The 14,726-nt window shown below is 47.5% G+C and overlaps 1 protein-coding gene across 2 annotated transcripts in view; it reads right to left on the bottom strand.

Moving 5' to 3' along the window:
- Positions 1-3,638, bottom strand: part of WDR26 (WD repeat domain 26) — a 39,736-nt gene extending 36,098 nt beyond the window's left edge. The window contains exons 1-3 of one of the 2 annotated variants that reach the window (XM_004461922.4): positions 2,902-3,638; positions 1,006-1,105; positions 800-904 (exon numbers count right to left, since the gene is read on the bottom strand). In XM_004461922.4, the coding sequence (XP_004461979.2) occupies positions 800-904; positions 1,006-1,105; positions 2,902-3,290 (594 nt within the window). In that variant the 5' untranslated portion in view covers positions 3,291-3,638. The remainder of the gene's footprint in view (positions 1-799; positions 905-1,005; positions 1,106-2,901) is intronic. The other variant, XM_004461923.4, reaches the window with a different exon arrangement.
- Positions 3,639-14,726: the final 11,088 nt, after the last annotated feature.

The following is a 14,726-nucleotide window of genomic DNA, read 5'->3' on the forward strand; positions in this document are numbered from 1 at the left end:
ATTTGCTTTCTTCCCTCCCCCACCAGACAGGAAACTGCTTTTGACAACAAATGAATCAGCTAGAAGTTAAGCCAATAGCCAGCAGCTAGCAGCTGATTCTTCATGGTTTCCAATCACAAACGCTTAAGAAAAAACTTATCCTCACCTCACCAACACCTACTGGAGAATTAAAGCCTATCAGTATAGAAGAGTCATTAAGATTTATGAAAGAAACTTAAAAGGTTAAACTATTAAATTGTGATCTTGTTTGGAAAATAAGGCCAGTAAGAAAAGCCCAATGGTCAAACCTGTATATAAACCCACCACCAGAGTGATATATATTATACAAATTTTGACACTGTAATTCACACAACTGGAATGTAAGAATGAAAATGGTGAGCAAAGCAATGGAGTTGGTTTGAATTAACTATACTTCTCAAATATTAAAAAAAAAAAAAAGGGTAATGTATTAGCTACATACACCCAAACACATTCTCTTCACCAGGACATTCATTATTTTAATATAAAAATATAATTTATCCTTGACTCTATAAATATAAAACTAAGTTTGAATATCTTTCAATATATATTTATGAAACTTATCTTGCAAACTAGGTTGAAATGACACATATAGTATGATTTTAAAAACACAAAGCTCAAACTTTAAAACATTATAAACACTAATTCTAGTTTATAAACTTAGTTATATGAAATTAGGCTATTTTTAGGTCTTATTTTTTTTAAGAGGCAGAAGCCTAGAGTTATCAATAACCTACTAAAATAAGCATAAATGTGAAACTAAGAACAAAAGTGTATTTACCACAATTATTCCCAACAACGTTTGAGAGATTTCAAGTGCGCCTCTTACCACAATAGCATGAGGAGAATGCACTAAAGGCTTTAGTTCATTCAGGTCATTTTCTGCCTGCAAAAATTGGTATAAAAGAAAAAACAGCAATGTCACAAAATGCACATCAAATACATAATTTTAGCAGCAGTCACTCAGCTCTATGTGCCCTACTTTACCTTATCCCAGTCTCCTTCCATGACATGATTTCGGAATTTGGTAGCAGAAGGATGTTCTAAACGACATCCTGACTCTTGCATGAGGAGATCAACAGTCTGGCTGCAGGAGAGATACAGTGTAAAAAAGACCTGACCAACTTTAGGGTTTTACTCTTCCAAATAAACTAATGTCTATGAAAACAGGTGCAGAAGATTTTAAGCTTCACGATCAAGAAAAAAGCAATAGCTTTAACGTGAGTTAAACAAACTTGATTTTTAAAATGTCACCTATAGTTTTAGCTAGTCATGTTAAAAACCTTTTCAGTTCCAGAAATAAAATAAGTTCTTCCCAGTTTTGCCATTTAATGCCTCAGTTTAGTGAAATATAAAATTTCTGAAAATGTATTGTTGTAAGCAACTGGTTAAATAAATGAAAAATCAGGATCTACATACTGACCATGTTACTACATTGCAAAAGAGAAAAATTATTAGCTCCATACAAGGTGACAAGAGATGACCTGTGTTAGTGAAGAGCTTTACGCCCAGACCTTAGGTTTTCACAGAAATTTTACCAGGTCAACCTTGAAAATTAAAATAAATCCAGCATTAAAAAAATCATTTCCTTTCTCTCTATACTAAAAATAGCAAATTTACTATGGTGTAGGTTCCAAACAGTCACGAGTTATTTCCTCCTGCTGCTGTCAGCTTGCTTCTTGTCTCAGTAATATGTTCTGTTAGCATTTACAAAATCTGTTTTCATACTAATTCATTTCCTTGGGGAATAAAAAGAAAATCTTCCTATGACATATATTTCTCTTTCAGAGAGTAAAGGTTCGACCCAGTGCTGTTTCTTCCCTCAGATACTTGGATATTTAAGAATCTCCATTTACCAGTCTTCTCTTTCCCAATGCTTTCTTACTCACCTCTCTTTATTTTTCAGTTGAACAGTGCAACGATCTGCCTGAGACTCAAAATACTTCTGTCACTTTTTAAAAAGTGCCGTTTGGCCCCGAAACAAATCCATAAACCCGAAACTGCACAGTGGCTAGCCTGAGAATTTCCTCGCCTCTAAGCCCTGCCGCCGGGCACTCCGGTGCGAGCCTGTCCTTAGTCTGGTCTACCTCGCCCACCTCCTCCCCGGGCCCGCGGCACTCCTACCCACCCTACCTCCCGCCCCTCAGCTCTTCTCTCTGCGCCTACGAAACGGCGGTGTGCCGGATTTTGGTCAAGGTCAGTGCCTGCCTTCACGCCGTTGGAGGGACCCATGACCATCTAAACTGGACTTAAAAACAAATGATTCCTCGGATCAGCTGTCTCTTTCGCAGAGGCCGGCCCCTTGCTGCGGAGCTGGGACTTGGCTTGCTGGTACCAGGCATCCTGGACACACACAAGGGCCTTTCGTGGCGTCAACGTGCTGTCCCCATTTTCCCCAACAGATGTATTCCACGACCTCTTTCCAAATGACCCCAGCCCCCCGGGCTCCCATCAACGCTTGTGGGGGACTGTCTTTCCAGAGCGGCCAGCCTGGGGGGCTGTCTCCCCCGGCGGGGGGCGGGGCGGGTCCCACAAAGACGCCCCTCAGACGGACGAGAGGCCCAGCTCCTCCCGGCGCCTTCCCCCCACCCTGCCCCAGCGCGGAGCCCCGCTCCCCGCGCCTGTCCCTCCTGACAGGTCCCCACGCTCGCAGGGTGCGCGGGGAGGGGCGCGCCGCGCAGGGCCCGGCCACCCCTCCCCCGCCCGCCTCGCCTCCCAATTCGTCCGAGGGACCGGGGCAGCGCCCCCTCCCCGCCCGGCCGCCCGCGCTGCGCCCCCGGGGGCACGGGGCCTGCGCGCCCCGCAGCCGGCCCCCCTCGCCGAGCCCCCCCTCCGGGCGGCCCCCGGCCCGCGCACCGCCGGCGGCCCGCGAGGGACACTTACTTGAGCCCTAGGCCGTTCAAGTGCTGTCCGATCAGCCTAATGACGTCCTCGTCCGACTGGGAGAGCCGCTTCTTCTTCTTGAGGCTGCTGCCCAGTTCCGGGGCGGCCAAGGAGGAGGGGGCCGCGGTGGTGGCGGCGGCGGCGGCGACGGCGGCGGCCGCCCCGCCGGGGACCCCGTTATTGACACTCAGGCTGTTGCTATTGTTGCTGGCGGCGGAGGGGGCGGGCGGCAGGAGCCCGTTGGCGTGGGCCAGGTCCCCCGCGGACGCCGCCGCCGACGGGGACGACTCCCCGTTCTGGGCCGCCAGGCAGCCGAGCTCCTGGGTCTGCCCCTGGCCCCCGCCCCCGCCGCCGCCGCCTCCTCCTCCTCCTGCCCCGTTGGCCTGCATGATGCTGCCGCTGGCCGGGCCGGGGCCGCTACCTCGGTGGGGGCCGGCGGCGGCGGGAGGCGCGGCAGCCGGGGGGAGTCCCACCACCACCACCACGGAGGAGGAGGAGGACGACGACGACGCGGACGACGAGGACGGGGGGGAGAGGCCTGCTCTGCCTGCCGAAGCCCCAGGCTCTCCTGCTCCCTCCGCCGCCGAGGCTCGGGGTTTCTTCCGCGGGGGCGGGGAGGCTCCGCCGGTGTCCGAGTCGGAGGAGGAGGAAGCGGAGGCCAGAGTTTCCTCGCCGAGAGAGGCCGTGGTGGGAAGCCGGTGGGGCGAGGCGGGGGAGGGGAGGCGGGGGCCGGGGCGGGGGTCCGGGCGGCGGGGGGGGGGGGGGTCGGGGCAGGAGGAGGGGGCGCGGGAGCAGGCCGAGGAGGAGGGGGAGAAGGAGGATCCGGGCCCTTTCCCCCCCCCCTCCCGGAGGCAGCTCGGGGTGCGCGGCCCGGGGGTCGCGCCGGGGAGGCCGCGGGGCGGCTGCGGGGGCGCGGGGCCCGCCGCGGGGCTGCGCCCCGGCGCTGGCGGCGGCGGGCGGCGGGCGGCAGCGAGGCAGCTGCCGCCTCTGTCCTCGGGCCCGCTCCGCTCCGCTCCCGGGTGTGTTGATTCTTCCCCCAGCTGCTGCCTAATGGAGTCCAGGCGCTCGCGTCACAGGAAATGCCTATACTGCCCTCCTCACTCACTTCCGGTGGCAGGTATGGAACCTATAGGGGGCCTGTCACCCGGCACGTGCGCCGGGGGCAGGCCCTGGGGCCCGGGGAGAGGCCCGCGCGCCGCCCGCGACCCCGACCCCGACGCGGCGCCCGCGCCCGGCGGCCCCGCGGGCCTCTCCCCGGCCCCGGCGGCCCGGCTCGGCCCGGCGTCGGTCGGCGGCGCCCCGGGCGGCCCGGCGCGCGCGGGTGCCCCTGGAGCGCGGCGCCCCCTCGCCGGCCGGAGCCGGGGTTCCAGCAGGGGGCGAGGCTTGCGGACGGCCGGAGCGCGAGGCCCAGGGTGTGGAGGGCCCTGCCGGCGGTCAGTGGTCGCCGGGGCCGGGGCCCGGAGGAGCGGCCTCTCGCTTCGGCGCGGAAACACCGGGGTTTCCCCGGCCAAGTGCCGCGCACAGCGGGCTGTACCCGAGTGTGGGTGTAAGGAACGGACGGGTCTGTGCTGCAGCCTGGGAAGGTGAGAGAGTCTCTGCAAGCACCTCGCGTGGGGACGGAGTCGCAAAAAGCCTGCGGTGCGAGGAGGAGGGAGGGGCGTGCTGGGGGGCTTCACTCTTTTTCTTTCCTTCCAGGCCTTGTCCAGGGCTGTCTTCTCCTTCCCGCCTACCCTCGAGTCAATGCCCAGGGCGGGTGCGGTAAAATAGACCAAGCAGTTGCCCCGAAATATGCATCCCGAGGCTCCGCTTCAGATCCGGGCTTGGAATTTTCACATGAAATGTGAGGCTGCTGTGTCCCTGGGTTTGCCCGTCCGCGTGGATGCTGAAATGCAGTCACAGAACCCTGGGTTGAATCTCGGTTGTTGGTGAATGGTCTGCTTTGTCCCAAACACTGCTCGGGATTCCCAATTTTTAACGTGTGTGTGATGGATCGCATCCTCACACCTGATATGTACAAACATTTTCTCAGAAATGTAAAAAGAACTCTTTCTCCAAAGTAGTTTCCCTGTGGAAAAGAACACAGATTTGAGGTATGTATCTTACATCTCTGAAGTTTACCGTGTTAATAACTCAAAGTAATTGAGGCCTTTGGAGACAAGTCTTTTTAAAATTTATAAATATAATAAGAAACGATACTTATGAGAAATTAGTGAAGGATCCTCATCTCTACTGAGCCTCAGACTGGAAGAAGGGAGAGGAGGACTATGGTAGGATCTTACAGAGATTTAGCTTTGTAGTTCTCACTTCTTAAATACGCTTCCAGGGGGTGGCTGCAATTGCAGGGTGACTCACATGCAGTGTTTTTATTCACCAGAGACATACCTGAGTTCTAGCGACGGTTCATAAGGGCATCGTCCCTGTATCCAGTCGAGCCTGTATTACTAGATAGCTAACACCTTTGCAGATCCCTGTGTGTTTATTAACTTTGGGCAACTTTATTATGGAAAGGGTGCTATTATTATTTATACAAAATTTAATTTTTGCAAAATGGTTTTTAGTAATTTATTAGGTCCCGTAGCAGCCTTGAGAGAAGTTTGGAATGAAGTCTATAGCTTTCATAGTGGAAACAATCAGTTTGTGGTAACTAATGGACAGGTGCACCCTTTGTTAACAAAAGTTCAAGGATGAAAGGAAAAAGAAATTGGATTCTTTCGCTATCTAAACTCAATATGTATATCTCAGCTTGTCTATTTTTATATGAAATCAAGACTGCTCTTACTAGAATTCTGAATGTATGAAGTTCGTTTGTACACACGTTTTTCTTTGTCCTAAAACTCAGGTGGGGATCCTGTGGTCTGGACTCTGGGTCTTTTAGGAGCCAGTGTTCAGGTCCACGTGCGAGTGAATAATTCTGATATTCCACTCTGCACACTCAGAAACCCTCAGCAACACCTTACTGCCTATGGAAGAAAATCCACATTCTCCTTTTCTCTCCACGGAACTGGGCTGAATCCTTCCTTCCGGCTCCACCTCTCACGGTTCCTCTCCATGGAACCTTCGTTCTTGTCCCCGGATGTGCTGGACTCCGTTCTTCCTCTGAGTCTGATCACATCCTTCACCTTCTCTCTGCCTGTCTAATCCCGCCATTCTTTCAGGCTCAGTTCATTTTGGACCTCCTCATATAGCCTCCTAGCCCTCCTTGTGAGTCATTTATTAGGTCCTCAATCTCGAAGGCTGCCAAGCCCTCTTCCTCCTGTCATTTGAGCGGAACCTTTCTAGATCTGGTGTTCCTAATATACCTTCCCCTTTTTAACCCCCTCCTGGAAAAGACTAAGATGGGGTTAGGAATCAATTTGTCTTTTAGGAAAAGATATTGAGTATATGTTTAGGAATCTGATTCATTTTAATTTTTTTTTTGTACTGTTTAACAGGTTTTTGTTTGGTCATTCCCAGACCTGGTATCAGGCTCCAAGTAGTAAGTAACTTCTTGTCTTAGAGATATTCAAGCAGAGACTTTCAGGTATATTGCCCTCTGTCAGGGATGCTACTGAATGAATTACAGAGGAGGTGGTGGAACTAAGTGACCTTTGAGGCCTTTCCACTGTAAGATGTCTGCGACCTGTACGTATGAGACTCCCACCAGTGCTTAGATTCCCTGAGGGCAGGGTCTGTGTGTTGTGTATCTAAGCCAATGTTTTTCAGATTTTGGGTCGTGACCCATTCGTGAATCAAGAAATCAAATATGTAGACTATAATAACCATTTTAAAAAAGGAAATGGAACAGTATAAGAGTATAGAAAATATCAAAGTGAATCACCCACATTAGGGGTGATTACTGTTTTGTGAAACTTTTATTTCAGTGATAGACACCGGTATATGATTTAATTGTAAAGTATATTTCTTCTGTGGTTCATGGTCAGAAAAGTTTGAAATATAACTAGTCCTGATTGATAAGACAGCAGCTCAAGAAATAGATGTGGGATATATAAATGATCACTGGTACTGGCCAAGGCAGTGGCTTAGCTGTAAAAATTAAGAGTTACCAGATTTTTAAAAATCTGAGATAATATGTTTATTATAAAATTAAAATGAAACTTTTTAAGTCTTTTGTGAGACTTTGTTATTCTTCTGTCAAGCTTGGAATCTTCTGTCAAGCTTGATATTTCTACCTGGTACTTACCTGCGCTTACATTCAATTTATTAAATTCCTGTTAGGAAGAGATACTTTTCAGGATCTTAGGTGTCCCTGGGGAGGGGAATATTTTTTTGTGTACATCTCTCCAGTTTCATTCCTACCTTTTCTTTGTTTTGGGTTATAAAATTGACAAGCTGGACTTGTTGGGTGAGCTTGGGAGAACACAGTTCATGGAGTCAGAACACTGGATCAGCTGGTCGGCCTTTTGTAAGTCGTTTAACTTTGCTGCCCCTCAGTCGTGTCATCTTTTAAATGAGGGTAATGACATTGGCCTACCTGCCTCGTGGAGGTGATGTGTGGGTCACATGAGAGAATGCATATTAGAAAACATTTGGAACAGTACTCCTGATTCTATTTGGATTGATGGAAAAGTTTTGGTATAGATGGTAGCACAACGTTGTGAATATATTTAACACCACTGAACTTACGCTTGAAAGGGATTAAAATAGGAAATTGTACGTTGTGTACATATCAGAATAGAACTGTACAACACAAGAATGAACCCTACTGTAAATTATGGACTGTAGTTAATAATATAATTGTAAAAATAGTGTTTAAAGATACTATGTTAAAGGAGTTCAGAATGCAGTTTAAGTCTTCCATCGTTTCAAAAAGAATGTGAGGCATGTGAGGTGGTTTTCTTCTGTGGACTGTGTAGTCATTTCTTACCCCGCCTCTGCCCCTCAGCTGCATTCCTCTTACCTCTAGGCAGACGGTTCTGAGCCTTGGGCTTCGTGTCTGTCTCCCAGGAGTGGGTCTTACCAAGAAGGGCCCAGGAAGCTGGCCCTTTCACCTGCCGTCCCCGCCTGTCCCTCAGCGCCCGTGCTTCCTCTTCTACAAACATTCCGTTCATGCCATGAGGTTTCAGTGCTCTCCTGTAAGGCAGGGCGGGTAGGGGCGGTACCTGGGTGCATCCCAGAGCAGGGGCTGGACGACTGCTGTGCCACAGGGCCAGAGAACAGGGAGAAGCATTCCTCTCTCTGTCCTTTTCTTTCTTTCTTTTTTTTATTATTATTATTAATTTATTTATTTAATTCCCCTCCCCTCCCCCGGTTGTCTGTTTTCTGTGTCTTTTTGCTGCATCTTGTTTCTTTGTCCGCTTCTGTTGTCGTCAGCGGCACGGGAAGTGTGGGCGGCGCCATTCCTCGGCAGGCTGCTCCCTCCTTCGTGCTGGGCGGCTCTCCTTATGGGTGCACTCCTTGCGCGTGGGGCTGGCTCCCCTATGCGGGGGACACCCCTGTGTAGCAGGGCACTCCTTGCGTGCATCAGCACTGCACATGGGCCAGCTCCACACGGGTCAAGGAGGCCCGGGGCTTGAACCGGGGACCTCCCATGTGGTAGACGGATGCCCTAACCACTGGGCCAAAGTCCGTTTCCCTCTCTGTCCTTTTCTAATAGCCATCTCATGGTATTCCTGAGACCCTTTCGGGGTAAATAACAATGTCTTGGGAAATTTTCTGAAGGAATTGAAACAAGCAAGGGAACTGGATTGGTCTTTCCCATCACAAAGCTGGAGATAGACTGCTTGGTGTGGCTTGTACTTGCTGCACCTGCTTGGTGATAGAGTCACGTTTAAAAAAATGGGTGTAACACTGACTAAGTGAGTATCACTGTGTAGGGATACTCACTGAAGCATTATTTCTAAGCAAAAAGAATGTGCTAACCTCTGTGTGCTGATACAGAAATATTACCCCAGATATGTTATTAAGTAAAAAATGTACGTTACAAAGCAGTGTGTATAATATGATTCATTTTGGCTAAATGAATCAATATTTATGAATATTTTTTCTGGTAGGACAGAAGATCATAAACAATAGTCTACCTTTGAGTAATTTACCTTTGGGGTGGTAAGGAGGGAGAGTTTTATTTTCATTTTGTATTTTTCTTCATTGCTTGCATTTTCTAGCTATATATTTCCTTTTTAAGTCTCATTAGGGGTTATTTGGGTTGTGAAATTATGAATAATTTTTTATATTTTGGTATTAATATATTTTATATTTTTAAAGCACCCATAAACATTTTAAAGTATACTCAAAAACTGTAAAAATATTCATGAGATCTTAACCATAATATAAATATGCCAGATAAAGCAGTGCTCTGCATATTTCGTTGAAAGTAAATGTTTTTTATTTCCCTCTTTCCAGCAGCTGCACTTCCTATATTCTCTGACTGCTGTCTTTGCACACATACACGCACATCTCATTTGGGTAAATTCATCTGAGGAATAAAGGGCAAAAAGACATTTCTATTTATTAACTTTGAAAAGTAGGTAAATAATTAATAGCCCTGGGAGTCCCTGCGTAGACTCTAGACAACAGGCCCTTTGGGCATCTTCCTTATTCTCGGTTTCATATGTGCTCTTCATCCCTCCGGCATTATGATAATAATAATCCATGGTAAAACACAATTATGATTAACAATGACCAAATGCTAGTTATTTTGAGAAAATGTGTTACCCTTATAGAGGTAATAGTTAAATGGCTAGAGCTTTAGAAATGAAAATTTTTAAAGACTGTAGTAGACATTTATTCACAAAGTTTAAAACAAAATTGTTGAGAGAAGTGGATGTGGCTCAAGCCTGCTTCCCACATGGGAGGTCCTGGGTTCCATCTCCGGTGCCTACTAAATACAAACAAACAAAAACAAACAACAAGCAAACAGATGAGAAAACCAGCTCAGGGGAGCTGATGTGGCTCAGTGGTAGATCGCCGGCTTCCCACAAAGCAAGTTCTGTGTTCAATCTCCAGCCCTGAAACGTTAAAAAAAAAAAAAAATTAATGAAGGGGTCCCTGAAATTCTTATTTATTTTAAAATTGTGCTCTTTAATGGATAATACTAAATATATAGGTAAGCATAAAACATTATAATAGCTATCATAAGCTTAAATAATAATAGCTTATCTAATGAGCCCATAAATGCCAGTCATTGACAACAAAAGAGCAAAATAGTTTTTAGCTTCTGTGGCCAGTAGAGCAGTACTTGACTGAGTCAGAATCTTGCTGATTTCCTTAATAATAACGGGGTTTGTATCCTGACACATAGGAGCATCCTTTCTATAAACATTTCTGAAAAATAAGGATGCCCAGCTTCCTGCTACGTATCTCTGCCCCCTATTATTGACAAATACTATGACATAGAAAAAGACACAGTCTTAAGGTTTAGCAAGAGTGTCTGTAGCAGTATCCTTTTTATTTCTTAGTGTCTACTCTTTCTATTCTTTTATTTTTATTTTTTTAAAGATTTATTTTTTATTTATTTCTCTCCCCTTCCTCCCTGCCCCAGTTGTCTGCTTTCTCTATCCATTCACTGTATGTTCTTCTGTGACCGCTTTTATCCTTATCAGAGGCACGGGAATCTGTGTTTCTTTTTGTTGTGTCATCTTGTGTGTCAGCTCTCCACGTGTGTGGCGCCATTCCTGGGCAGGCTGCACTTTCTTTCGCACTGGGCGGCTCTCCTCACAGAGCGCACTCGTTGCATGTGGGGCTCTCCTTGCGCGCATCAGCACTGCGCATGGGCCAGCTGCACACGGGTCAAGGAGGCCCGGGGTTTGAACCGCGGACCTCCCATGTGGTAGACGGACGCCCTAACCACTGGGCCAAGTCCGCTTCCCTCTTTCCATTCTTCTCCTTTCCTGTCCTGGCATATGCACACAGTAGGGTTTCCATAATAATAAAATCATGCTAATAACTAACACTTACTATGGGCCGGCCATTGTTCTAAGTGCTTTCCATGTATTGTACTTTAAATTTTTCCTGTCAGCTTTATGAGGTATGCACTATTATTACCCTCATTTTACAGGTGGTAAACTGAAGCATAGAAAACTTGAGATCACACCGTCCGTGTGTGGGAGAGCTGGACTGCACAGGCTTCTGAGCTGCATGCTCAACCCCTACGCTATACTATTCAGAGATGAGTGCTGTTAGAGTCTAAAAAGTACCTAGTATATTAAATTCCTCAGGGGGAGAAGAAGTGGAGCAAGTCTTGTAAGCTAACTTCTGCCGTGTGCCCTAAACCTTGGTCCCCCCCCCTTTGAAGTGTGCATCTCTTCCTCAGTCTGATTAGTAGCTAAGTGAGCTCATGAGGGACACAAATGTTTTCTTTCCCCTAGAAGCTATCACAGGGGCTTTTTGAAAGTATTTGGAGAAATGAACTTCCCTTGTTGAAATGGGATAGAAGGGATTGCCTAAAAGGGATTTTTGCCTAGAAAGAATAACACTAAGCTTGGTGTAACCTGGAAGCTTATCATTTTAGAGGGCTTCACCTTGAAAGGGCAAATGAGGAAAGACTGAAGGATTTTTCTTTCCCTTTGAGCTAGAAACAGTCTAAAACCTGGAGGGCTTCACGGGAGACACATTGTGAGTCAGGAGCCCTAGCTAGTTTTAATTTTGCAACCATGTGCTTTGCACTGAACTTTTCTAAATCATGTGGACCTATAATGGTCTAGGATTCTAGAATAAGAAAGAGTCAGACATGATCTGTTAATGAATACTTGATTACTTTACTCCATTAATAACAACAGCCAGGTCAGTGGGCAGAGGAAGCCACAGATACCTAAGTGACATGAGACTAGATGGCATAAGCTTAATGTCTAGGGACAAGACAGAAATTACAGAAGCTTCTGTTAAGATGCTACTTCTTTGGGGAGGGCAACCAGGCCACTTAGAGACCTTACACTGGCATATACCCCAAGGAATATGGATAAATGATTGCTCTGCCTTATCTGGATCTCTGGATCTCTAACTCACACACACAAACACACATTTAATATGGTAGGGTGTGGGTTTTGTCATGTTTGTCCTGGTTGGTGTTCTCTGAGCTTCTTGGATGTGCATATTCACATCTTTTGCTAAGGTTGGGAAGTGCTCTGCCATTACTTTTTTTTTTTTAAGAAAGCTTTTAAAAAAAAAAAAGATTTATTTAACCCCCCCCCCCATTGTCTGTTCTCTGTGTCTCTTTGCTGGGTCTTGTTTCTTTGTCCGCTTCTGTTGTCGTCAGCGGCACGGGAAGTGTGGGCAGCGCCATTCCTGGGCAGGCTGCACTTTCTTTTGCGCTGGGCGACTCTCCTTACGGGGTGCACTCCTTGCGCGTGGGGCTCCCCTACGCGTGAGGCTCCCCTACGCGGCAGGGGACTCCTTGTGCACATCAGCACTGCACATGGGCCAGCTCCACACGGGTCAAGGAGACCTGAGGTTTGAACCGCGGACCTCCCATGTGGTAGACGGACGCCCTAACCACTGGGCCAAGTCCGTTTCCCTGCCATTACTTTTTTGACTATTCCTTCTGTCCCTTTCTCTTTTTTCCTTCTGGGACTCACATAACATTGGTCTGTTTCATGGTGTCCCATAGCTGTCTTAGGCAATTTTTGCTTTTTAATATTTCTTTTTCCTTCCTGCACCTCAGCCTGACTCGTTTCAAGTGTCTCATCTTCAGGTTCACTGATCCTTCTGCCTGCTCCATTATGCTCTTGAACCCTCCTTGGCATTTTTCATTTCATTTATTGTATTCTTCAACTCCAGTAGTTCTGTTTGGTTCCTTTTTAAAAATTCTGTCTTTTTATTTAGATTCTCATATTGTTCATTGTTTTTCTGATATCCTGTAGGACTTTCTTTGTACTTTCATCTCCTGAAGCATTTTTAAGATAATTTTTTAAAAGGCTTTGTTCAGTATGTCCACTTTCTCATCTTCATTGGTGTTTTCTGTATTTTTATCTTTTTCCTTTGGGTAGGCCATCGTTTCCTGTTTCTTTGTCTTGTACTTTTTTGTTGCACATTGTATACTTTAATATTTTAACTGTTAACTCTGGGATTTATTCCCCGGGATATCTGTTTCCTGGTTTTGTAACCAGCTGGTGATATAACAGGTTTCTTGAGCTTTAGCCCCTCTTATCAGGAAGGTCTGCCCAAGGCGAATGTGCTGTGCTGGGTGTTCCTGGTCTTACGGCCTCAGTGTTGTGCTGGGCTTTGCTTACTATTAATGGTAGTTACTTAATTGTGAACTCTATCTAGAGGAGTTTCCTGGGGGCAAACCTCGCTCCTCTGGGTATCTGAAGCTGGCAGGCCTTTGTCCCTGAGTGCCTGCCTCTGTAGTTATTTACACTCCTTTTGTTATCTTCTGCTGCTTTTGCCTGGAGGGAAAATTCTGGGAGGAGGGTTGCCCCAGGGAGGACTTTCCCATTCTGGTCTTTCCCAGCCAGAACGGGGCCTGGGACCCACGAAGGTGGCTCAGACTGACTCCCAGGTGCCCTGTGGAAGGGGTCAGGACAGGTGCCAAGAACTTCTCCAAGGGCTCCTAAAAGCTGAGCTTTTCTGGTCTGCCCAGCAAATGTAGCCCTCCAGCTAACTTTCTCCTACAGCCCCGAGGAACCCTGTGTCTCCCCGCCCATGGAGGGTTGAAACGATGGCGGCCACTGCCTTTGTCCAGAGCAGGCTGAAATGATAGCTGCCTCAGAACTGGGACCCAGCAGTCCTAATTCCCTAATCAAGAGCCATGATCATTTTCATTATTCCAATTCTACTCCTACTCCTACGACTAAACAAACAAACAAACAAAAAAACCCAGACAATAACAAAAAACGCTGTGATTGGTGATTGGCCGTGCTCACCTCTCTTTTTGGGTAAGAGGATTTTCGTGTCTTTGTCTGTCACTGGCTGCCAGCCAGGGCCCGGACCCCGTGGTGGCCTGCCATGAGAGTGGGGGGTGGGCCCCGGTAGCTGCTGAGCGGAGAGAGCGATTTACAGCTCTTTGCTGTAATTTATCAGCCTCTTCCTCCAGTCTTCATGGATGCTGTACAGACTCTGGCCTCTGGAGTTTCAAAACAGTGGTTTCAGACAGCTTCTGCCTGTGTCATAGCTGCTTTGGTGGGAGGATTGAGCCCTGGAGCTCCCGACTCTGCCATCTTCCCCAGAAGTCCTCTCTCTTAATGGCGTCCTGATGAGCACAAGTTCTTAATGTTAATGAAATCCAATTCATCAATTGTTCCCTTTATGGCTTGTGTTTTTTGTGACCCACTTTAGAGGTCATTTCCTGTCCTCAAGGGCATGAAGAGATTCTCCATTCCCTCCAGAAGTTTCAGTGTTAAGCCTTTCACATTTATGTCTTTCCCTCTGGAATTGAGTTTTATGACTGTGTGAGGTAAAGGTCAAGGCTCATTTCTTTCTCACATGGATATTCAATTGACCTGGCATCATATTAAAAAAGACCATCCTTTCCCTTGTGTCCTACAGTGGTTCCTTTTTTTTTTTTTAGAGATTTATTTTATTTATTTCTCTCCCCTTCCCCCCGCCATCTGCTCTCTGTGTCCACTCGCTGTGTGTTTTTCTGTGCCTGCTTGCACGCTCGGTGGCTCTGGGAAATCGTGTCTCTTTTTTGTTGTGTCATCTTGCTGCGTCAGCTCTCCGTGTGTGCAGTGCCACTCCTGGGCAGGCTGCACTTTTTTCACATGGGGCGGCTCCTTGTGGGATGCATTCCTTGCGTGTGGGGCACCCTTACTTGGGGACACCCCTGCGTGGCACAGCACTCCTTGCGCCCATCGGCACTGTGCATGGACCAGCTCACCACACGTGTCAGGAGGCCTGGGGTTTGAACCCTGGACCCTCCCATTTGGTAGGCGGATGCTCTATGAGCTGAGCCA

Source organism: Dasypus novemcinctus, chromosome 13, assembly GCF_030445035.2.
Source record: "Dasypus novemcinctus isolate mDasNov1 chromosome 13, mDasNov1.1.hap2, whole genome shotgun sequence".
In the NCBI taxonomy this organism is placed as follows: Eukaryota; Metazoa; Chordata; class Mammalia; order Cingulata; family Dasypodidae; genus Dasypus; species Dasypus novemcinctus.